At 49.6% G+C, this 23,460-nt stretch overlaps 10 protein-coding genes across 10 annotated transcripts; 6 read left to right on the forward strand and 4 right to left on the reverse strand.

Annotated features, from left to right (window-relative positions):
• Window positions 1-1,533: 1,533 nt before the first annotated feature.
• Window positions 1,534-3,639, forward strand: I302_101618 (uncharacterized protein; the record flags this gene model as incomplete). Its single annotated transcript, XM_019187002.1, has 11 exons — window positions 1,534-1,632; window positions 1,692-1,841; window positions 1,900-1,962; window positions 2,025-2,245; window positions 2,300-2,468; window positions 2,520-2,683; window positions 2,735-2,778; window positions 2,831-3,129; window positions 3,180-3,292; window positions 3,344-3,397; window positions 3,456-3,639. The coding sequence occupies 11 exons, from the start codon at window positions 1,534-1,536 to the stop codon at window positions 3,637-3,639; spliced, it is 1,560 nt and encodes a 519-aa protein (XP_019049880.1).
• A 228-nt stretch (window positions 3,640-3,867) lies between these two features.
• On the reverse strand, window positions 3,868-5,749 carry I302_101619 (uncharacterized protein; the record flags this gene model as incomplete). The annotated part of the gene is made up of 2 exons (XM_019187003.1): window positions 3,868-5,489; window positions 5,548-5,749. 2 exons carry the CDS (start codon window positions 5,747-5,749, stop codon window positions 3,868-3,870), a joined length of 1,824 nt encoding a protein of 607 aa, XP_019049881.1.
• A 607-nt stretch (window positions 5,750-6,356) lies between these two features.
• On the reverse strand, window positions 6,357-7,570 carry I302_101620 (uncharacterized protein; the record flags this gene model as incomplete). The annotated part of the gene is made up of 2 exons (XM_065869317.1): window positions 6,357-7,100; window positions 7,157-7,570. 2 exons carry the CDS (start codon window positions 7,568-7,570, stop codon window positions 6,357-6,359), a joined length of 1,158 nt encoding a protein of 385 aa, XP_065725389.1.
• A 568-nt stretch (window positions 7,571-8,138) lies between these two features.
• I302_101621 (uncharacterized protein) lies at window positions 8,139-9,554 on the forward strand (the record flags this gene model as incomplete). The annotated part of the gene is made up of 1 exon (XM_019187005.1): window positions 8,139-9,554. The coding sequence occupies one exon, from the start codon at window positions 8,139-8,141 to the stop codon at window positions 9,552-9,554; it is 1,416 nt and encodes a 471-aa protein (XP_019049883.1).
• Window positions 9,555-10,407: 853 nt separating this feature from the next.
• I302_101622 (uncharacterized protein) lies at window positions 10,408-12,611 on the forward strand (the record flags this gene model as incomplete). The annotated part of the gene is made up of 7 exons (XM_019187006.1): window positions 10,408-10,569; window positions 10,626-10,848; window positions 10,901-10,938; window positions 10,991-11,354; window positions 11,409-11,611; window positions 11,662-12,088; window positions 12,142-12,611. The coding sequence occupies 7 exons, from the start codon at window positions 10,408-10,410 to the stop codon at window positions 12,609-12,611; spliced, it is 1,887 nt and encodes a 628-aa protein (XP_019049884.1).
• Window positions 12,612-13,278: 667 nt separating this feature from the next.
• Window positions 13,279-14,014, forward strand: I302_101623 (uncharacterized protein; the record flags this gene model as incomplete). The annotated part of the gene is made up of 5 exons (XM_019187007.1): window positions 13,279-13,296; window positions 13,347-13,424; window positions 13,477-13,626; window positions 13,687-13,842; window positions 13,892-14,014. The coding sequence occupies 5 exons, from the start codon at window positions 13,279-13,281 to the stop codon at window positions 14,012-14,014; spliced, it is 525 nt and encodes a 174-aa protein (XP_019049885.1).
• Window positions 14,015-14,301: 287 nt separating this feature from the next.
• Window positions 14,302-15,808, reverse strand: I302_101624 (uncharacterized protein; the record flags this gene model as incomplete). Its single annotated transcript, XM_065869318.1, has 5 exons — window positions 14,302-14,799; window positions 14,848-15,113; window positions 15,161-15,336; window positions 15,383-15,590; window positions 15,655-15,808. 5 exons carry the CDS (start codon window positions 15,806-15,808, stop codon window positions 14,302-14,304), a joined length of 1,302 nt encoding a protein of 433 aa, XP_065725390.1.
• Window positions 15,809-16,541: 733 nt separating this feature from the next.
• On the forward strand, window positions 16,542-19,041 carry I302_101625 (uncharacterized protein; the record flags this gene model as incomplete). The annotated part of the gene is made up of 11 exons (XM_065869319.1): window positions 16,542-17,037; window positions 17,122-17,242; window positions 17,287-17,475; window positions 17,518-17,583; window positions 17,798-17,838; window positions 17,882-17,981; window positions 18,030-18,239; window positions 18,282-18,436; window positions 18,481-18,671; window positions 18,748-18,965; window positions 19,014-19,041. 11 exons carry the CDS (start codon window positions 16,542-16,544, stop codon window positions 19,039-19,041), a joined length of 1,815 nt encoding a protein of 604 aa, XP_065725391.1.
• Window positions 19,042-19,264: 223 nt separating this feature from the next.
• I302_101626 (uncharacterized protein) lies at window positions 19,265-20,104 on the reverse strand (the record flags this gene model as incomplete). The annotated part of the gene is made up of 1 exon (XM_019187010.1): window positions 19,265-20,104. The coding sequence occupies one exon, from the start codon at window positions 20,102-20,104 to the stop codon at window positions 19,265-19,267; it is 840 nt and encodes a 279-aa protein (XP_019049888.1).
• A 595-nt stretch (window positions 20,105-20,699) lies between these two features.
• Window positions 20,700-23,402, forward strand: I302_101627 (uncharacterized protein; the record flags this gene model as incomplete). The annotated part of the gene is made up of 4 exons (XM_019187011.1): window positions 20,700-22,427; window positions 22,476-22,831; window positions 22,882-23,182; window positions 23,235-23,402. The coding sequence occupies 4 exons, from the start codon at window positions 20,700-20,702 to the stop codon at window positions 23,400-23,402; spliced, it is 2,553 nt and encodes an 850-aa protein (XP_019049889.1).
• Between the last annotated feature and the right edge of the window lie 58 nt (window positions 23,403-23,460).

The following is a 23,460-nucleotide window of genomic DNA, read 5'->3' on the forward strand; positions in this document are numbered from 1 at the left end:
ACCAATGGAGCTATACGAGGTTGAAAGATGATTGTCGGTCTATCGTGAGTGTGGTGACTCGGTCGAGCTCTTCCCAACATAGACGTAGTGCTTCAAGGATAAGCGTATACGTACCTCTCGAAGAACCATCTGCAAGTGGATCAGATGCTAATGAACAGGTGAACTTGAAGCCACGCCTCCGCCAGTACACCTCGGCCATAAGATACCTCGAAACAGCCGCCGAACTGGGTACGAGCAAAGGGCCGTTGTGATTCCGTGGGTTATGCTCTTTTGTTCTTCAAATGTCAGTGAAGGGTCAGTATAGTTCTTCGATGTATCGAGGAGAGGAAGAGAGTGGTTTCCAGAGACAACTAGTCGTCAAATTGCAATCGCTCAAGAGATAGCCTCCTTGGAGCTCCCCGCGATTGCACCGGTCCCACGATCGCCTTCCGAGATGCAATTGTCTATATGCCCATTCATAGCAGCTTCTGTCGTTGATAACATCATGTGAAGCGAACCAAGTCCTATCCACCCCGACTCACCACCCGTGAGAGTTGCACCAATGCCCCGCCTCGCTACAAATCGCTTCGACCTCCACGCGAATGATTTTAGGTGTGGCTTCCCATCTCCTCTGTACCTCCACGCGGCCCTCGTGTAGATTCGGGATGAGTGTGTTGATAAGCAGACTATGCCCCCGGGAGCTACCATAACACCACACGGGGTGATGAGCAATTTCCAGCACAGAAATTTCCCACAGAGACAGCAATCTGTGGATATCCATCCTGCTCCCCGTTTAACCCGGATCGACTAAGAGAGACAACATGTGCCTCCGCAACGATCCGACGCACAGGGGTGATCTTTCATTTGAATCCAGGATCTCAAAATGACGTCCTGTTGAAAAATTTCAGAGGTCTTTACTCTTCACATGCTATCCGAGGGAATCTTCATTTGTCCTCGGCCGAGGTTTGTATACCGGCGGGAATAGTCACACAAGCCGGCGGCATCAGCTCTTTGACCCTGCATTCAGGGTGTTTAATCGAAAACTTCCGCAGAGGATGCCTTTGGGTTTTTTACTGGGTTTGTTTGTTTACCCTGATTCATTACGGAAATAGCAACTGAGAAGTAACTCGCTTGTGTCCGATACGACGCAAATAAAATTTACCCGGTTTTAGAAAGACCAAGACAACATACGTTTTCCCACACTGCATCTGGGTGATTTGGGGATGGGTGGACATGTCAAACGGGGCTTGGAGAAGGGGGAATTCGTATCCGCAAAAGGGTATCGCTGCATGACATACCTATGACCCACAATCCATACCTGAACGATCCGAGATTTGGTTTTGCTGGTGTTTGGTTTTCTGGTTTTTCGTAAGGATCGAAATTTGTCACGGAAAGAAAGAAAAATCAAACTAGTTTATAAGGTCGACGAAGTTTCTGCAACAGAGTGTTGTGTCCCCCTATAATACTCGATCTTCATTTCAACTTCTCTTCTTATCTCAGTATTCACACAACAATAATTCATTAAACAACACATAGGAGAAGCGCAACTACAAGATGGCTCCTCGAAGTAGCAAGAAAGCTTTGACATTATGTCTGTTCCAGAGTCTGGCTGGTGTTCTTTTCGGATGGAGTAACTCGGAGGGAAGTGGTTTGGTAAGTAGAGTTAGCATTTTAGCGAAATGAGCTACAACTTACTCATTTACCCACCACAGTTCAACATGGACTCGTACCAAAGACGATTCGGTACCTGTGATGCCAGTGGTCTATGTACTCTCGGTACTACCAGACAAAGTGCTATCACTGGTTTGTTGAGTGTTGGTGCGACCATCGGTGCTGTCGGTTCTGGGTCTGTTGCGGATCGAGTGAGTTTGAGTGTAATCCGGATAGATATGCATTGATGCTGACCATTTGCCGCTACAGTTCGGTCTCCGTCTCACCTGTTTAATCTTCATCTTCATCTACTTGATCGGTGCGGCAATCGAGGTGTGTGAAATCCCCGCTTATCTCCGCCACCGTAGCAGCGCACTGACTCACGCCTCCCCTAGACCTCCGCCATGAACACATACGGTCAAATCTGCGTGGCTAGACTTTTGACTGGTCTCGGTGTGGGTGCTACCTCCGGTTTGGTCCCTGTGTTCCAAGCGGAAGCTGCTCCTCCCCGATTCAGAGGTTTGGTCACTGGTTCTTTCCAGTTGTGTGTCACCCTCGGTATTTGGGGTGTGGCAATTACCAACTGGGGTATGAGTTCTTACGCTGGCGATGTCTCGTAAGTCGTACTATCACAAAACTTCAATACATACGCTGACATATCAGGCTATAGATGGAGAGTGCCAGTCGGATTACAAATGGCCTGGGCCGTCTTGTTGCTCGTCGGATTCGTCTTGTCACCTGAATCACCTCGATTCCTCGCCAAGAAAGGAAAGTGGGATCACTGCCGTAAGAACTTGGCTAATCTCCGAGGTCTCCCAATGGACCATCCTGATATCGAGGTCGGTTAGCCATTCCATCGATACATATCAAAGCTGATGGCAGTCGTGTAGGCCGAAATGGTCGAAGTACGAGAAGCCACACTCAAGGATCAAGAACAAGGTGATGCAAGCTACTTGGAGTGTTTCTCCACCAAGGATCGAATCCTCTGGAGAACCATGATTGGTATCTTTGTGCAAATCGGTCAGCAAATCACTGGTATCAACTTCTTCTTCTCGTGAGTGGGTTGTTACAGAATTCTCCACCATTCGCTGACAAGTTGTCATAGTTATGGTGTTCAATTCGCTCAAACTGCCGGTATCGACAACAGTTGTGAGTCGCTCTGCCCCGATCTAAGCTTTATCCCCGCTAACACACCCCTTAGACATCTTCCAAATCATCCTCGCCTCCGTCAATGTCCTCTTCTCGTTCCCCGGTATTCTCGCCGTCGACCGAGCCGGACGAAGACCCGTCTTGCTCATTGGTGGAGCCCTCATGTTTACCGGTCAAATCGTTGTCGGATCCGTATCAAAGGCTTACCCAGATGACAAGATCGCCGGTGATGTTTTGATCGCTTTCACCTGTCTCTTCGTCGCAAGTTTCGCATCCTCATGGGGTCCCGTCGCATGGGTCGTATGTGGTGAGACTTTCCCCATCCGGTTGAGTAGCTTGTGTGTTACTTTGGTAAGTGTCTTCCCTCATTGGCATCGAGTCGAGCTAATGTAGTATAATAGGGTACTGGTGCGAACTGGTTGTTCAACTTGATCATTGCTTTCGCTGCTCCTCAAATCCAAGCTATCATCGGAACTGGTATCACCTTCGTATGGGCCGGTTGTCTCGCTTTGTCGTAAGTTGATCGCATATCTCGATATGTGTTCCTCGCTGACCATTTCCGCAGCTTCACCTTCGCATACTTCTGTATCCCCGAAACCAAAGGAATGTCCATTGAAGAGTGAGTCACTGTGCACTCCAACCACATGATCATGCAAATGCTAATACCACGACTTCAGGGTCGACGCTTTGTATCTCTCCCACACTGCCGCTTGGAAGTCAAGCAACTTCAGACAATCTCAAGCTAGCAGCCAGAAACTCGCTTCTGAGAAAGCCTACGCCCGATCGACCCACCGAGAAGGCGACGAAGGCAAGTCTCAACAAACCAGCGCTAGAACCAGTGCCGAGGGTGCCATGGTGTAAACTTTCAGTATATAGTTACCATCCTTTGATCCCAAAACACATCATCAACCACAACATATCAATCGTAAAATCATAAAACCATAGCATACAACATAGATCATAGAACCTAGACCCCTCATTGCACATTCGTTACCTACCGTATCTTTACGCCATGTCATGAATAACCTGAACCTTGAGCCGTGTGAGAAACAATACATTATACCACTCCGTATACTAACAATACATAATCTACAAAGTAAACGTGTGCAATGGCTCTAAATCACTACTATCTAATATCCTAGCTAGTTCCAACCAGGTGTCCTTCCATGACTCCAGCACTTCCGTATCCACCGGCACGTCGAAAGTCAACTTGTCAGGTTTCGGGTTCCTATTATGCAGAATCTCCAAACTTCCATTCGCATCTTCCTGATCTGTTGAAGGGAAATCATCCTTCCTCATGTAATATCCACCTAATCCTGCCGAGGAGTGTACCCAAAGCATTTTGGTAGCGGCAGTACGGTGTATTGATTTCTGTCTTCGGAATCCGTCGTGCTTCTCCAACGTATCCCAGTGGGAGTATGCGTTGGGAGGGAAAGTATCTGAATCGTAGGGCAGTGAAAGGTCCATTGGTTGCCCGCCATAGTAGGTATGATCCGCAGCTATCGAGCCGATGTTTTCTCCAAGATCATCTAGCCTACGAACGGTCGCATTGCGAGAGGGATCTTGGCGAACCGTCAAGAATTCGTCCAAATCGATATAAGCCTGGAATGTATCCTGGTATCCATATCGCATCAAGCAGTCTGCCGCATAGACAGCTTGGTCGGCATAATCCTTAGCTATGTATGCGTATTGATCTGACAGGACAGGCGCGTCGATATACGTATCATGGATATTTAAAAGGTAGTTGAGCTGGTCGATCCATGATTGGAACTTGGGGTCTCGGGAATACCAATGGACGCTGTCTACCCCTTGATACATGTGCCATACTCGCCATTCGACGAGGTGCTTGAGGGGTATCTGACCATCCTCTGATGCTTGGAGTCGCACCGGGGAGACGCAGATACTAAGTTGGTCGGTAGGAGCAGCGGGGGACCACTCGAAGGAAGATATAGTATGAGTCGGTCCGACAACCTCTTTCACAGAATTGTCATCCTTGTTTTCGAGTTGCTCCAGGCATGCTGTCTTCCTCCAAGCTAGATGCGGAGAATCCGATGTTGTATCGTAGATTGAACAGTTGCTCAAATCAAACCATGATTTCAGTCGTACCTCTCCATTCCGTAGAAGTTGAATCGACGATGCTCTGGCTGATTCCGAGATAGTGGTATCCAGATAGCCTTGGGTCCACGTAGGCATCTGACATTCTACAAGCAGGTACTCGTCTCTCGCTTGATTCGTTACAGTCGCTTGTACCTCCTCCGTCAAACTTCCATCTGCATTGGTGTATACGCAAGCGAATCTGAGAAATTCCACACTCGGTGACATCCTCGCTTGGACATTTGCGCCCATCCAATTGTCATATCCACTTTGCTCAACGAACCATAAAGAGCTGAGTTGGTAATTGGAGTGCTGGAGATCTTTGGAAGGGTGTATGGAAGTGGACATGTGGTACATCGTTCCGATGTATGGTTGAGAGTGGGAATAAGGTTTGAAAGGGGATTGGGCGGATGAAGGTTTGGTAACGAGGGTAAGAGGGGTCGTCTGGGCGTCAATATCACCGGAGTCGGGAGATGGGTTGGTGAGGCTCGAGGAGATGAGGGGAGAGCCGTCGAGTGAAGCAGCGGTTTTGTCTGTTTTGACTACCGGTTGATACGCTTGACTTGAGGACACGCTCGGTCTTCTGTTCGCCTGGTGGAAGACATGTTGTTCTGGGTCTACCGGCATATCGATCAGCTTACAATGTCTGTTTCACCGGATCACCGACACACTCACTCTCGTCAAACACCACTCTCCTGAGGCCTTTTCTAAGATAGCTGCGAAGACGATACGAGTTCAATGTCTTCGCCTCGATTCCCGTTGCTCTGCTCACCAGGACCGGCTGGAAGAAGTCGAGCACGACTAGGAAGGTCAAGAGGGATAGGGCTACTTTGGCGAGTCGGACGATCCATTTTGGACTGGACAAAGTAACCACCATCGTCAATGGCTGGGTACGCTGGCTGCTTCAACAAAGGTATAACGGGAAGGGGAGAAATCATTGATCTTCATATTGACTGGACCTCCATTCTGACGACCTCTAGTCTTACCGTCTACCTAGCAGCACTGTTGAGAAGAGCACCCTTGCGCTGCACAGACTAGGATGAAACTAGCATCGCTTGTGTATCCTGATATGTCCTCGGTCGCACAGATGTGTACAAGGGGTTGATATTCCAATCTCTCGAACCCCGATTTTTTAGTTTCAGCAGTTTAAACTGCCAAGCTCACGTTTCGGAAGGGATTTGGGAAGTGCCTTGCGGCCCGAGGTGGCTAAAAGGTGAATTTCAGGGATGCAATAATGCTTTAAAACTGGGATGTGACGTCAAAGAACAGAACATTCCTGTTATCTCGAACATTTTAGTATGGGAATCTGTGCATACCTGTTTACATGTTCCGGATGTAGGAAGGGTGAAGAGGGTGATCCGTAGTAAGGTGTTCTACCCTACCGACCTCTCGCTTGCTTGACAACTGCGCATCAAATTGGGTTTGACACAAAATATATACATCAATCTATCTATCTATACTAAGCTATATGCACACACACACCGCTATACCGGTGCAGCCCCTTTCTCCGGATCGCTCTTGGCAATTTGACCCTCCTTTTCCCTTTTCTCCTTTTCCTTGATCCACGTATACCTTATCGACCCTAGGAGAATGAAACAGATGCTAATGACTTGCCAAGTCGACAACGATTCGTTGGGAAGGAGGACAACCGCGAGTAGGCTCTGAAGGACCCCTCGGACCGCCGTCGAGATGGTATGAGTGACCGGGGTTGTGACTGTGATCTGAAGTACAGCAGCGATAGAGACGAGGTAGTACGCGATACTGGAGATAGCGATTGAGCTGAATATGGTCGATGATAAGAATTTTCGGGTTGTGTCGTTCGAGAGAAGGGATGAGAGTTCGGTGAAACCTCCGGAAAGAAACGATAGAGAGGTGAAAGTGATGAATCCGACCAGCGAGGTAGTATACACAGCTCGGAATATGGATAGTTTAGGAGCGTATACCTTGACTACGATAGTCTCAGCAGCAGTGGTGAAGGTTGATGCAATTCCGAGTACGAAGCCGAGATCCAACAAAGCAGAAGCGACGTGGGCGACATTTGAGTACGATTCGAGGGAGCTTGTTCCGCCATATCTCGCAATAGATCCCACTACAAAGCCCACACAGATGACCAAAATGCTCTTGAGAATGGCCGATGAGATTTTACTGCCGAGGAACATGTATGAGAGCAGGACGGTAACGGGGAGGAGTAGTCCTCTTGACACTTGGTAGAATGAAGCTGGGACGAGCTGTGGAAGTTAGCACAAGTTCAGATGAGACGAGGACTCACGTTCAAGCACCACACCTTCATCCCTACCGCTACCGTTCTCATGAACAGATAAGGCCATAATCTCCTAAGCTCTCCCACATCAATCATCAACGGTCCTACAGAGTCCGGGGAGAAGATTCGCACCACCAGGGAAAGCAGTACACATATCCCCGTTTGGAAGGCCAATAAGACCTGAGGTAGTGGTACTTTGTTCAGCGCCCACTTGTTGAGCAGTGTCACAGATAGAGCGATGGTGATATGGAATGATACTGTGAGGAAGACGACCAGTCTGCTGGGACCGTTGTCGGATACTTCCTCAACCAGCTCATTGGGTTTCTCTGTCGGTGAGCGCGAAAGGGAGGAATACAGCCCGCGGGAGTCCAGGTAGGCGGTAGTAGGTGCCAAGAACCGGTTGTGGATCGCTCTCAACGGCGAGAATACTCTGATCATGATTGGGATAGCTTTGATGGATGAGCACATGCATCAGGATCATTCAAATACCCATCTATACATGTTGTCATGACATCGCAAGCCTGCATCTCATGTTCTTGAGCTTGGACATCGGTCGGCCTCAATCCAGAGTACGCTACGGAAAGATAGTGAAACAGGGTTCTCGTAAAGATAAAAGCTAGTGGAAGTTTAAACATGTTGGTTGTTGTACCCTGAGGAAATAAGCGTGTGAACATTCCAGCCAATTTATCATTGCAGCGGCATTGCTTGACAATTTAGGAAGGCAAGATGCTGATCATTTGCTCATGATCACGAGCACACATCTGGAAGTGCAAAGCAGCACCGGTGTAACAAAGCTCACTGTAATCAGTAAAAAAGAACGAGTCAGCTGTAGGCGTCGTATCTTCTCTGCTGGGAATACGGTCTCTCCGGGTTCATACACGGTCCAAGCTGAATCGTCTCGGTGAGTAGGTCGGTATGACGAAGAGCTGTTGAAAGGAGACATATATCGAGCTGACGTCGTTCTTCCTGACAAACAGCTCATAACTCATCTCCCGTATATCGCAAGATGCTGTTCTCCCCATCCTCTCGCAATCGACTGATCCTCCTATCAACAATAATAGCAGCCAGTATTCTACTACTGTACTCGCAAGCTGAACAGGCATCGTATGTCTATGGGTCTCTCTCACAATACATCACATCCTTGTCTACGCCCTGCCTCGACTCGATACAACACCAGCGGCAGATCCTGCTATCATCATACGCAGAATCTCTCTCAGGTGTCACCCACGTAGCTCTGTTGGACGCACCATGGCATCACAACTCTGGTGACTCGGCGATATGGCTTGGAGAAGTAGCATTACTAGAAGCGTTGGGGATAGAGATACGGTATGTGTGTCAACACGACGACTACAGTGTACCGGAACTGGAAGCTGCCTTGGCGGATATCCCATCGAGTCAGACCGCTATACTGTTACACGGCGGCGGTAACTTTGGAGATATATGGGGTGGTCATCAGAAGCTACGAAATCAGATATTGACGGATCTACCCAATCGAAAGATACGACACTTCCCACAGACCTTTGAATTCAATCTCAACAAACCGTCAGATCTGCTTCGAGAGTCGTTACGAGCTTATCAGGGTCATCCGAATGTGGAGATCGTAGCGAGAGACAGTGAATCGCTGAGGTTCTTTAGAGAGACTTTCACAGACGTACCAGTCAAGCTCACACCGGATGTCGCCTTGTTTATCGGATTCAATCAAGATTCGCCTTTCACCCCTCCCATCATGCGAGCTCCAGGATCCGACATGTCCATTCTGAACCTTCAGGGGAAGTTCCACTCTTCTTTCGAGCAGACTTCAGCTTTGCGACAAATGTCCAGTCCTTTCGGTTGGCCAAAGATGTCACTTCCTCCTACAGCGCAGCACGACGTATTGGTAATAGCTAGAGGGGATAAGGAAGGTGGACAGAATCGTCAGGATGCTGATGTGTGGAGCGGACTGGGCGGTCACTCTGTTGCGATCGGAGATTGGGGGGATGAATGGGGTAGTATCAAGCGACCTGTCAAAGCGAATTATGGGGAGATAGATAATGGTGCCGGGGAGAAGACCACGTTTATGGATTACTGGAATCAAGCGGCTTTGCTGAGAGTCCAATGGGCTATGTCGATGATATCCTCTGGCAAGATAGTCATCTCCGATAGGCTTCACACGGATATCATGGCGATATTATTGGGCATAAGTCATGTGGTGATAGAAACGGGTAGTTTGAGAAAGGTAGAGAGGGTCAGCGACACCTGGTTGAGCTTGTGTATCGTTCCCAAAGACACGCTGAGGGTGACCGCACCTGGTCAGCCGAGATTGACAGACGCGAATACGATTTTTGTGCATAGCGAGGACGAAGCGATCAAGGCTGGCCATAGGTTGCTAGCGTGGATAGAAGGAGGGGCAGATTGGTCGCGTATACAAGGTGATCGTGATTGAGTAATGGGGTTGTGGATATGCAATGTGTATTGATTGGCTTGGGGATGTGGATCTGGCAGATTGCTTGACGCGAAGTGCACTTGTTACCCACCAGGATGGACATGATTTTGACTCACTGCCTTTCGTTCAGTGCGCTCGACAGTCAATACTAAATCTCTGGACCTGATCTTGCATTTATGTCCCACCTTATTTTGCGTATAGATTCTTCCTTCGACACGATCAATCTAAGGCTTTGCATGCCCCCGGTGGTATCGCTGATAACCGGGATGGAATATTGATAGGTCATGCTCCGTTGTCATCGTATCTCATGCTCTTCATCGATAAGAAGTATGCAAGAATAGTAGTCGTACTGCATACAAGACTTTCTTATGCAATTGGGATTGCCAACTAAGCAAGAACAGGTGAACTACCATTGGACACTGGTCATACGTGTTGCAAGAGTGCTATCCCCTTCCGATAAAACCGCACAAGCGAGTCTGGCTTTTATCTGAAGCCTGCACCAGGACTACAAACTGACCAACCAAAACGCTCTCCTTGGATTTGTCACGCGGCTGTCGGGATAATTATGATTCCAGTTATGGTAGTAAATGCTGGATCGAAGATCAGGCTGGTGTATACCCCTCCCTGGACCCATGCGGTTGGTTTTTCCCTTATCAGTAAATTGAAAAAGGTCAGAAACAGAAATAACCAAAACAAAAACAAAAATTTCGAAATTCTGTCGCTCCACCTCAAACCATAGATAAGGACTCCAACGCTTTGAAAAGTACATTAGTATACATATATACACGTAGAAGTCGAGGACCTTATCTTTTCCCACGCATAGTCTCTGTTTCCAATTATCAGTACCACCACCATGGTCAGTTTTTCACCTCACGCGATTAACGAGGCCGTCGCAAAGACGTTTGTCGGAAGATGGTTCAGGCTGGATGGAAGTGGTCATCCTCTGGCTAGACCAGGTTCCAAGTTTTTGACCGAGCTTAGAGCGGGTACCGTCACTGCAGCTGCGATGTTATATGTGAGTGGAGCGTAATGAATGCATGACTCAGGTCTAATTGCTATGCATTATCACAGATCATCAGTGTCAACGCGTCTATTCTCTCCGACTCTGGTGGTCCTTGTGTCTGTGAAGGCACCGCCGATGATCCCATCTGTGCTACCAACACGGACTATGCCATGTGCAAGAACGAGCTTAGACGGGACTATGTCACTGCTACTTCATCCATCTCTCTGATTGCTACCTTCTTGATGGGTCTCTTCGCGAATATGCCTCTGGGTCTGGCACCGGGTTTAGGAGGTGAGCGGGATTGAGGGATGATTCTTTAATCGCTGCTAACTGTGTAAACTAGTCAACGCGTACTTTGCTTACAGTCAAGTCGGCTTCAACGTGAGTACCTCCTATAGTCATTAATGAGCTCCCGCTAACTCGACGTGTATAGGGTACCGGCCCCATCTCCTACTCTGAAGCTCTCGCTGCGGTTTTCCTCGAAGGTATCATCTTCTTCGCTCTCACCATCCTTGGTCTTCGACAATGGGTTGTCCGACTCATCCCTAGATCCATCACTACTGCTATCGGATGCGGTATCGGTCTGTTCCTCACCATCATCGGTCTTAGTTCCAGTGGATTAAACGTAATCACAGGGGGTGTCTCCACTCCCCTCCAATTGGGTGGATGTAAAGCGGAATTTGCAGATGCAACAACCAGTTTCTGTGAAAGTCACGTATTGCAAGATCCTAGAATGTGGTTGGGTATTTTTGTCGGAGGTGTTCTCACTGCGTTCTTGATCTTGTATAGGGTCAAAGGTGAGCGAAAATATTTTCTTGACGACTGCAACCGCGCTAACACTACTTCACCAGGTGCCCTCCTCTGGCCCATCCTCCTTGTCGCTATCATCTCATGGCCCCGTCCCACCTCTGTCACCGCTTTCCCTCATACCGAGTTGGGCGATTCCAACTTTGACTTCTTCAAGAACGTAGTCGCAGCTAGAGGGTTCAAGCTGTTGGGACCGTCAAATGTGGATTGGAAGGCGTACAGTAATGGCAAGGTCTGGGTTGCTTTGGTGAATAGTTTCCATTTATCTGACGATGAACACATCTGACCCACTCCCAGATCTCCTTCCTCTACGTCGATCTCCTCGACACCACCGGTACCATGGTAGCCATGTCCAAGCAAGCTGGTTTATACGACGCTCGAGATGGTGACTTTGAGGGTAGTTCAGTCGCCTTCCTCGTCGACTCCATCTGTATCGCCTTCTCAGGTCTGTTCTTCGGTACCTCACCTTGTACACCTTTCGTGGAATCTGCGAGTGGTATCAGCGAAGGAGGAAAGACCGGTCTTACAGCCATCACCACTGGATTCTGGTTCTTCATCTCGATCTTCTTTGCTCCTATCCTCAGTAACATCCCAGCGTGGGCCACAGGATCGGTATTGATTGTGGTCGGAGCTATGATGATGGAGAACGCTGTGAAGATCAACTGGGACTACATGGGAGACGCCATCCCTGCGTTTGTCGTGATTGCCGTGATTCCTTTCACCTGTAGGTCCACCCTTGACGCTCGACTTGATTTCGCTGACCCACCTCACTCATAGACAACGTCGCATACGGTATTATTGCCGGTCTGATCCTCTTCATCCTCCTTCACAACATCCCCAAACTCATGGGAATGATCTCACCACGATTGCTCCCTCCAGGATGGCACGATCTCAAGGAGCCATACAACTCCACCGCGTTCTTGAAACAACCCAATGGCAAAGGTCGAGTCAGCTTCTTGGCATTGCTGCCCCCATGGTTGAGAAAACTCGTCAGCGGCGAGAGACGATTCTGGGCCTACACCGACGAAGAGATCCAGAGGATCTTGGAAGGCAGAGCCATGTCAAAGGATTCTGACAACGCCGCTGCTAGAATGAGACAGGAGGAGAGAGACGAGATGAGGAAGAGAATGGGCGAGGATGTCATCCACCCAGCGGATGACCACAAGTCGGAGGATCACTCGGATGATGTCAACGCTTTGGAACAAGGTATCATGGCTAGTAACGCATACGAGATGGAGAGGAAGTAGGGGAGTGCAGTGTGCCTTTTCTGATTTGATTAAGCCTCAAAAACTTAACTTGATCTCCTATCTCGATAGATAAAGTATTTTTACCCGGCCTTTATAATGTTATGCACTTTTGATTTTACACTGAGATGTGATCAGGGGCTCGAAAATATGAGCATCTAGTCTTCGTACCATGCGTGCGTTACCGCCGGATCCGAGGGCAGCATCATAGGAGATGACGGAGTGTCATCGGAACTCAGGTGTTGTCAAGCTTCGCTACCGATGGCCAAAATAATTTGCAACGGTCAACACTCAGCTGTGAACCTCAAACTCTCCATCGTCGCTACCAGCTCGTTTCAATACATCGCTGTTCATCCAATCTAGCCTAAAGTTCGACGATCTAACCTATGTATGCTTCGATGGCGACTCACCATTCAGAATCGTGTGATAGATCTCAAACGAGGCCCCACGCGATCTGTACGTAAATGCTACTTCTCGATGAGTGGATGTACGACATCTATCGGTAGACACAGCGTCACGATCGAGAGTGACGTCAAAGCTAGACAACTCCATTCAATCTCGAATCTAAAGTGCACCAGACCAACCTATAAGATGTGACTACAGCTGTCTCATACTGCTATAATCACCAAGCAATACTCATCACAACGAACAAACCAACGAACAATCCAACATGTCCACTCAGAACTTGGTCAGTGTAGCCTGAACTAAACTTGCAATCTTACGCTGACATATCCTTAGAACACCGGCCCAGCCAAACACTCTGGTCACAAGGAGGCCACCGAGGAGCACATCACCGCTGCGAAGCTCAACTCTCAAGTAAGTTGGTGTGTGCTCATTCCTTGGGCTTTTTGCTGATTCCTAACCTCAGGCTGAAGGAGGAGACTACGAGGAACTCTTGAAGAGCCGTATTTTGAACAACAGCCAAGTCTCTCGTGCGGCACTGTACGACGAGGAGGATTTCCTTTGTGTCGCCTCGTCACCTAAGCAGTTCAACGTGCAGCCAGACGATGTCAGGAAGGTGGGCATGTTCTCTTGTATCTCGAGTGCGATGCTTATGCTAATGCTGACGTCTGCTCAGATCCTCGATGGTCTGTTGACCTATGCCAGGCAAAACGACCCAACCGCTGCATTCGGTGATGGCCAAGCGCCCGAGAACCTCAAACTTGGAGGCGAAGGAAATGCATCGGTCAAGAGTGGTAACGCAGATTACATCGTTGCGGAGCTGTCTGGGAAGGTGAGCAAAATCCCTTCGGTGTAGGATCAAGCTGATAGTAGTGGTGTAGCTCCTCATTGCTGCTCGAACTGCAAAGCTCGTGTTGATTGTAGAAGGTTCTGAAGGTGCCAACCAAGCATCTCTTGAGAACACTGTGCAATCATTTACTGAGGGTTTGCAAAAATTGGCGTGAGTGGCCTCTTCGCATGCTCCCAATTATCAATCAGCTGACGCTGTTCTGACAGCCTCTAAGGAAGAGATATAATAAAGGCGATCGTAAGCAGGAGTTCACGTATAATGTGGAATTGGGAAAGCGATGCGTAAGAAGTAATCACTATCATGCATTAATCATTGTCATACCTTCACTCATACCATATTTGATCTACGTTCAGACTGAGCACCGGCGTGTGAACTTTACACAATCTGCTGACGATATGTACCATTATTTATTCCTGTCAGCCTCTAACGCTACACACACCACTATACCTTCCATTGACCTTTGTTCCTCGCAGTGAAGAACGCAGCCAGTGCGAACAAACCACTTCCAACCGCGCCCATTGCCCCGCTCCAAGCGATAGACGCTCCATAACCTCTTGCATCGAGAATAGCTGCACCTAGTGGACTACCCGTCAAAGCAGCGACTCCCAAAGCCATCATGGAAATACCCATTCGCGTACCCACTTCCTGTTGACTCTTGGCCATGGAGAATACCGCCGGCGCCATGAGTGAGATGAAGGCGCCCGAGAAAGCACCGTAGAAGATTGCGACGACTACAAGACCGGCTGTACTTTTCGCGGCACCGAAGAAAGCGAAGCAGATACCGGATGTGAGGATCGACATGATGGTGATGAGGTTGAGCGCACCGAACTTGTCTGCAATCAGGTTGGGTAGGGTCCGACCGATCACCGAAGCTCCGTTGAGTATAGCGACCATGTAGAAGGTGAGGTTCTCGGAAGTGCCATTGAGCTCGGCGAAATACTAAAGTTGGATCAGTTAGGGACGTTGCGACGGGTGTGCGGAACTCACCTGCAGGAACAGAATGGGAAAGAAGACACCCCAAGCGACGAAGAAGATCCCAACGAAGAGAGCTAAATAGCCAGGCTCTTTGAAGAACGCTTTCACATCCGGTTCGGGACCGTCTGATTGTTTGTGTCCTCGAACACCACCAAATGGTCTGATCAATGCGAGACCGACAACCACACAGCCGGCGAGGAGGATACCGGTGTACTGCACGCCACGTTCGAAGTTGTGTTGAGCGATGAGCTTGTTGAGCATGATGGGGAGCACGACGCCTGGGAGGATGTTAGCTCTGGCTGTGGGACAGGAAAGACCCACCTACCCCCAGCAGATGATCCAGTGACAACTATACCTGAAGCCAGACCACGCCTCATTTTGAAGTATTGACTGACCACTCCAAGAGCCGGGACGAAGATCAAGCCCATACCCATTCCTTCGAGGACACCTTGAGCGAGGAACGTCTGCCAAAATCGTTTACAAAGAGAGATCATGAAGAAGCTGTACAAGAGTCAGCTTAACCGATAGTGCTTAACCTCACCTGAACACGTGAACGGCACCACCAGTAGCTACCAGAGGGTAGAAGTGACCTTTATCAAACAGTGGACCGGATATACCACCCATCATGAATAGTAAGAATAGCTGCAACGAGCCGACCCAAGCGATGTCTGAGCTACCTCGGCCGGGATACTTTTCGAGGAGATAGTATGATTGGAAGACACCGAAAGTGTTGGAGGTACCGAATGTTCCGAAGACTGGTGGGATTGAGCAATAGTTGAGCAGATCCATCAAGGCATGACTCGATGAGAAACGACTCACCTAAGAACCATGATCCAAGCACGGTCAGCCAGGCGTCTCTCCCGCCTTCAGGAAAGACATGTTCGGCTGATTTTGAATGGTCGAGTGAGGTGCTGTTGTCCTTCTCGATATCCTGAGGAACGAGTGTAGGTGATCGCTCGTTTTGACTAGTCATTGTGGGGTTTCCTGTTGTTTCTGAAAGCATATAGTGTCGAATGTTGAGCGAAGATTAGGGATCATTTGAACCGTCATCTTACGACTGTTTATAGCTTTTTTCGTCGGTATGTTGCCAGTTTTTGGACCGCGGCTTTCGAAGCTACAGATGCATGCTTCAAATTGATCTCAGCCGCTGAGTGTATCGCTGTAATCGATACTCTGCTCATCATACACATGGGCTCCTGTACGAAGAACGCTTTGAGCTTCGGCCATGTTTGGTTCTGTGCCACGGAGTTAGCAGTTAAAGCCTCGGTTATCGAGATAAACCCGAAAAGCGCAACACAACTCAACAACAACTCCACCTTAGTTGCGTCCTTTCAACTTCATCTTGATCATCAACATGCATCAGGATCGATTACCAAGCTATACCTACACCCGAAAGCAGCGATTCTTAGCCCCTTTCACTGAATCAGCAAGCAAAATATGAGCGGCGACGAAAGAGAATTATCTCCGAGACCGATCAAGCGGAAAAGGGTCACTGTGAGTTGGGGCATTCGTTGGAGACGAGTCGAGTTGGATTGCTAAATGGAGCTCATCAAAAGGTATCATGTTTGTCATGGTGAGTAGAGTTGTCTCTCGGTATGGTCTCAGACTTGACCCAATGGCTTAGCAACAAGCGCAAAGTGAAATGCGATCGCACTCTCCCATGCAGCAACTGTCGAGTCCGTGGGGATGGCCATTCGTGTCAATATATGGATGGTCTCACACCTGCTCCTACCTCTCAAGCGCAGATCCCTGCCGGCGGAACTGAAGTAGACGCATTGAGGAGTCGGATGGAGCAATTAGAGAATCACATCGTGCGACTAGTGGACTTGGTGGATACCAGCGGTCTCGTATTGAAGACTTCTCCAGCTGTGCACACAACCTACCCTACTCCCTTCTCGAATCATGCTAGTGCATCTTCAAGCTCGAATACTCCCAAAACATCCACTCTCGACATGACATTCCTTGCTCTTGATGATCTGTCACGAGGGTATTCTCCCTCGGCAAGCGGTACACACAGGAATGAATCGGCGTTGCGTTCTGATATTTCTCACCAAGGATGGCCCAGCATCTTCCTATCCAACAACCTTGTCCCGCCGTCACCTCGGACCACCCAAGCTATGTTTGATATCGCATCGGCTATCCCCCAACAGGAAATAATAACAATCTTGGTGGACTATCATCTCAGCAATTTTGGGATGTTCTGTGAGTGTCTAGCAACACTCACAACGCTATTTTCAAGCTGACAGCGAAGCTATTCATCAAGCTGACATCTCGCTGGACATTTAGGGCATTTCATGCAACGTAACGTATTCGAAGCTGAACTAGCTCAGTTTCACCAAGTCAGACTAGCTCCAAATCTGATTTTCGTCGACCCAGCATGGCTAGCGTTGCTCATAGCGGTGTTAAGGTACGTTATTGGGTGTGAGACTGGTGTTGACACAAACTTCACAGAGTATCTCTCCAAGCCCTGATTGAAGATACTGACCCCGCTTTGGTACTATTGGTGGGCGATAAGCCGACACTGCGGAAAATGGACACATCGTTCGCGGACGCATTTGAAACGGCCATTTTCGCTGCTAGAATCTTTCACAAACCTCAGGTCAGAATGCTACAGGCGTTGATGATATTGACTAGTCCTCAGTGAGTCTTCCTAAGATTCGGCTTCCGCTGACAGTGGGGTAGACAATTATGCCGTTGCGTAGAGGCGAGCAGTGATCGAGGAGCATTATGGCATGATATGGCTATCAGGTGAGTCGATCTGTTCAAGAATTACAAGCTCACGGCCTAGCCTCTGCAAACATCTCCGCTTGAATACCCTTGATCACAATGTTCCGGATGACGACCTCCCCACCGACCCTGCATTCCCCCCTCAATTGCCTCACTTTACCCGCGAATGGGCATCTCGACTAACTCATTCACTGCTTTTCGTGGGTCAGATCGCAGAAGCTATAGAAACGGATAGAAGAGAGAGTGGGGTCAGTCGTTCCATTCGGCTGACAGCGAGTGAGTGTAGTACATATCGTATCGAGCTGACTAACGTGACCAGGTGAGGTATCCACTCCTCCGCCTAGAAACTTCCGAGACGAAGAGCTGTGGAGTCGTGATATGAGTACAAGTCGTACAGAACCGCATCCGTCTTTTGTCCTGTGAGTGGGCGATTGCTTGAGCTGGATAAAGCTGACGCTGGTCTGCAGCACCGAGGTGTCCTGGCAAATTCACGCGTTCCAGGTAGCTCACTACTGGAAGATCATCTCTGACCATATCCGGGATCCATCGACAATGACCATGGAGGTGGTCAGATCGATCGACACTCAGCTGAGACAGGGTGACTACGAATTGCTCAGCCTAAGGAGTAGTCATCAACTCAGCACGTTCCAGGATCTGATTTTGGAGTCGTTTCATGGGTGAGTCAATGATATTATCGACGCCAGCTGACCTTTGCGCAGATCCTATCAACAACGAGTCCTCCGTCTCCATCGCAACTTCTTCATGCGCAGCTACTCCGACCCCACTTACGACTTTTCTCAATCTGCTGCACTGTCAGCTGCTCGTGCGATAATCAAAGGTCACAAGGATGTATCGGAGAGGCAAATCATGTTTAGTGAGTGGTAGACGTTGATGGATCAAGTGGCTGAGCGACCACAGTGGCTCCCGGTTTTCCCACCTTGGCGTTCTATTCCCACCACATCTCTGCGGCGGTCCTCTTGTTCATCCATGCTTGTCTCAAACCATCTGCTCGACAGGGCATCGAGCGCGAGTTACAGGTGTCGATGGAGCTCTTCCAGCAGGCTCAGCCGCCCCACAGCGAAGACGAGAGACCGTTTTGGGATACGAGCGTGGGCAGGGGAAGGCTGTTCATCGAGGCGATGTTGAAAGTGAGTGCAATTGACATCGCCTAGCTGATCCATTCAGACTTTATCCAGCAACCCTCCAACCGATATCCCTAGCATCGAAAGTTACATGTTGAACCTCAACTTAAGAGGAGCAAACGCTCCTGTTCCGCATTCCGATGCACCGATACCATCCGATGACCTGCAGCAGGTCTCTCTTCCTGCGTTATTTAACATGTTTGATGGGTCGGCTCAGGATGCCCAGAATGGTGATGTCGTATCGCAAGATCCGGCGCTAGAGTAAGTGGAGTTGTGTCACGAAGGAGTGACTGGCTGACATCTCTACAGCTGGGACAGTCTGTTTATGGGGTTCTAAGGTGGTCGAGGGGACGTTCAGGAATCAGGTTTACACAGTGTTGTGGAAGGCGCTCCTTTCGTACCATGCATTTAAGTTATATGATACACCTAAAGCAGCACGTTACGTCGCAGGTCTATCTATGGAACACAAATAGGTCAGATCTGCTCGATAAGTTGTTTGATTGTACCTCGTGATTCACTGTACGTCAGGGATAACGAAAGATCAACTCACATTGATGACTCTACCGTCTGCTGACTGAAACAGTGTTCAGCCTACTCCATGCTTGTTCTACTGCTTCTGGGATGTCTACATGTGCTATAAATCCCGCACCTCTGGGCCCATAGCCTTTCTCATCGTCCCTCAGCCTGGGTATCTCCCCAAGAATCAAACTGATAAATCTGCTTGGCTCCCATAACTCGTGATTCTCAACTTTCCGGTCCTCCGCTTCCCATGACACCGTGCCGTCGTGTAGCAGAGACAGTCGTGGGAAGAACGACCAAGGCAATAACTCTACGTTACTCCCCTGAAACACCTTCTCAAACGTAGCGAAGGTCCTCCTGTTCATAGTTGGATCTTGCACAATGAACAGTCGCTTCGGTTTGATCCCATGCCCATCCAGCTCCCTCTTAGTCTCTATCGCATTAGCCCCACAGTTCGTGCTCCTATCATCGATAAGCAGAGTCAAGATCCCATTGTCCACTTTCTTCCCCAGGTCCGGCCAAAAGTCTGTCATAAGAAGCTTGAACACCTGAGCTTCTGGCAGCTGCTTTACGAGATGAGAGATCGACGAGTACCTGGGATGACGCGAGACCGCATCGTAAAGAAGAGACGTTGAATGGCCAATCCCTCCAGCCAAGACCAACGTGACTGGATGTGTGCATCTTGAGACATGATCGAATATTGCTTCCGCTGTGGGCAAGATCGCGCTGCCTATGAGGACGTATACGGTATGGGCAGGATCGGAGAAGTCGAAAGCGTGAGAAGGCGATGCGAGGAACGATGAAACCGTATTGATGTCTTCGATCCCTCGGCTTGTGAGAAGAGTATGTACCTCTGTCGGCCGTGCGATGAAAGCGGACATGTTTGCTGGGTGAGGGATTGGTCTGACAAAGATTGATGAGTAATAAGAGTCTGCGAAGGTCAACGTGTAAAGAAACGTTTACGCCCTGGGAATAACCTTAAACCGTTTGGATCCGCTGCCTGAACATGCGCACGGATCATCCGTCCTCACCCGAAAAGGGCGCAAAGGCTGTTTCGGGTATGCTGTGTCAGACGAGGCGTGACGCCTCATTACGACGGAACAGACAGTGGCACATCCGAAAGTAGCGATCTTCAGTTACCCATTTCAGGGCCGAGACGCCTTCCCGAGATTTTAGGAATGGCATGGCGTCAGAGGTAATGTAATTTACAGTACTAATGTTCGCTTCATACTGCATGTCTCAGATGAGATTGATCAGCATACGTGTCTGTCACCTCGTACTCTTGGCGACTGACAAAGGTATATAAAGGGATCAGCGAGGAGTCAGAATGACTTACATCTCCCCCAACCCACAACCGATCAGATTCTCACCAAACGAATTCCTTGTCAAATCTCCCACCCGAAACCTTTCACCTCGCTCGACCTATATTCTTAAGTTCGACACCCCGCTACTTCTATCCCTTTCTCTATTCTCACCATGCTCGCTTCTATCGCACTTTTACCAGTGCTCTCTTACCTCTCCCTTGTGGAGGCCGGTCCAATCGACAGAAGAGCCGCTGTGCAGTCCACCACGACTCGAGCTGCGGGTGATCTCCAAACCTACAACTTGGGTCTTGGGGCTATTTACGCTCCTGCGGTGACTAAGTCTGGTAATTACTGGTACTCTTCTGGCCAACAATACAACTTCTTAACTGAAGCTCTCTCCGGATCATGCTACAAGCAAATGGACCAATGTCAACTCAAGGCGAACCAGCAAGGCAACACTCCTTTCGCTGTCAGCGATTGCAATGGATGGCAAATTCAGGCTTGTTTGAACAGTGGTAGCGGTTCGGCCAGCTCCTCAGCCGCCTCGTCCGCCGCTGCTTCATCGAGTTCATCCAAGGCTTCGAGTGCTTCCGCTTCTGCGTCCTCCTCAGCCGCCGCCTCCTCCTCCTCCTCTTCGAGCTCTCCAAAAGCTTCCAGCTCTTCCGCCGCTGCTTCATCTTCAGCAGCTCCATCGTCGACTTCTGCTGCTGCCTCCTCGACCAGCTCTTCCGCTGCCAAGTCTTCAGCTGCTTCCTCCGCTGCGTCCTCTACTTCCTCGGCTGTTCCCACTACCGCCCCTTCAGCCACCGCTGGTAACTACCAGACTTTCACCGGTGCCGCTGGTGGTATCGTCGCCCCTGCGGTCACCAAATCTGGCTCCAAGTTTGTCCAAAGCGGCACCACCTACGATGATATTGCCTACGCCCTGCAGCAATCTTGTTACGCCCAAGCGAGCTCGTGTTCTTCCAGCTCTGCTTCGTTCGACAAGAGCGTTTGCTGGGGCACCCAAGTCAACGCGTGTTTGAGCAACGCTTCTTCCGCTGCTAGCTCTTACTCTTCATCTGCCGCCGCTTACTCCTCGTCGGTCGCTTCTGCCAACTTCGCCGCTGCCACCATGGCTCGAACAGTCTCTGGCGACCTACAATCGTTCACCGGTGCTCTTGGTGGGATTCCCGCTCCGGCTGTCACCGGTACCGAACACAACTGGAAGGTTGACGGTCGAAGCGATGTCTTCTGGAACTTGATCGATGCTTTGTCCCAATCTTGTTACATTCAACAAGACAAGGCTGGAGCCGCCGGTGCCGCTTCCAACTGGGCGTACGAGATGTCTACTAATAACATCTACAACGTTCAAACTCCTAACTGTTTGAGTAACGCTCAAAAGGTCGCTGCAAACTGGTCCGCTACGAGCACTTCGGTCGCTGCCACCTCGACAGTTGCTTCGTCATCCGCTTCATCGGCTTCCGCATCAGCAGCCGCCCCTTCGACTTCCTCGTCCGCCTCTGCTTCGAAGTCTGCCTCCTCATCGGTTGCCTCTTCGTCTGCTAGCTCTGCATCCGCCTCTAGCTCCGCCTCCGCTTCCTCGTCTGCTTCATCCGCATCCCCGTCTAGCTCTTCCGCCGCCTCATCTGCCAACATCGTACCCACCGTCACTGTCCCCAGCATCGCCGAAAGCATCATCGTCTCGACATCCACATCCGCATCCAGCTCCGTCTCCGCTTCGGCCACTCCTAAAGTCGTCGTTGCCCCATTAGGTTGGTCCGCTGCTTCTACCGCTTGTATTGCTGAAGGATCTAGGGGACGAGCCTTGATTGGTCCTACCCTTGCTTCCAGCGATATGACCTGGCAAAAATGTGCCGACTTCTGTGATGGTCAAGGTTACGCTATCTTCGGTATTGAGGTGAGTTCAGTCAGTGCCTTGCAAAGAACTTCGCTGACCCAGTCCTAGTACTCCCAAGAATGCTACTGCGGAGCTACCCTCTCCAACGGTGCGTCTCTCACTCTACCCTCGAACAACTGTAACATGAAATGTGGCGGCAGCGATGCCATCTGCGGTGGACCTTCGGCCTTGACCGTCTTCGTCAAGAACTCTGCGCTGTTGGGATCTCTGTCTTCCGACCTCCAATCCGTCAAGCTCACTTTACCCGATGGATGGGTTGCCGCTCCCTCAGTCTGCGTACAGGAAGGTACGAGCGGGAGAGCCCTTGCGGGAGCTTCATACTACGACGACAACATGACGATCGGTAAATGTTTGGCTTACTGCAAGACCCAAGGAATGCAATGGGCCGGTATCGAGTATTCAAGGTGGGTTTGATATTTTTGTTTAAGGTGGCCAATAGCTGATATCTGCACAGAGAATGCTTCTGCGGCAATGACCTCGTCAACGGAGCTTCTCTTGACAGAATCGGTACTTGCGACATGCCCTGTCCCGGTCAGTTGGGTACTACCTGCGGTGGACCAAGCTTGCTTTCCTTATATAAGGACGCTTCGCTGTTATACTCCCTCACCACGATCGGAGATTGGCAGAAACAAGGGTGTATCCAAGAAGTCGCTGGTAGAGCTCTGAACGGCGCTTCTCTCGTTACAAACGATATGACCTTGGAGAAATGTACTTCATTCTGTACCGACAAAGGGTACACGTTTGCCGGTTTAGAGGTGAGCGAATCATAGTATCAATTTATGACAACGAGCTGATCAAAACAAATAGTACGCCTCCGAATGCTACTGCGGAAACTCTCTTGCCAACGGTGCTACCCTCGACGCATTCTCTACCCAATGCAACATGCCATGTAGCGGAAACAAGGGAGAGATCTGTGGTGGACCCAACGGTATCACCCTCTACTCTACAGTGAAGAACGCTTTGGTGGGTGCGTGATCGTAAACTATATGTACGAACTCTCTCGAGTGCTTCTACATGCATAAGTTTACTGAGG

The sequence above is a fragment of the Kwoniella bestiolae genome, chromosome 1, assembly GCF_000512585.2.
Source record: "Kwoniella bestiolae CBS 10118 chromosome 1, complete sequence".
NCBI lineage: Eukaryota > Fungi > Basidiomycota > Tremellomycetes > Tremellales > Cryptococcaceae > Kwoniella > Kwoniella bestiolae.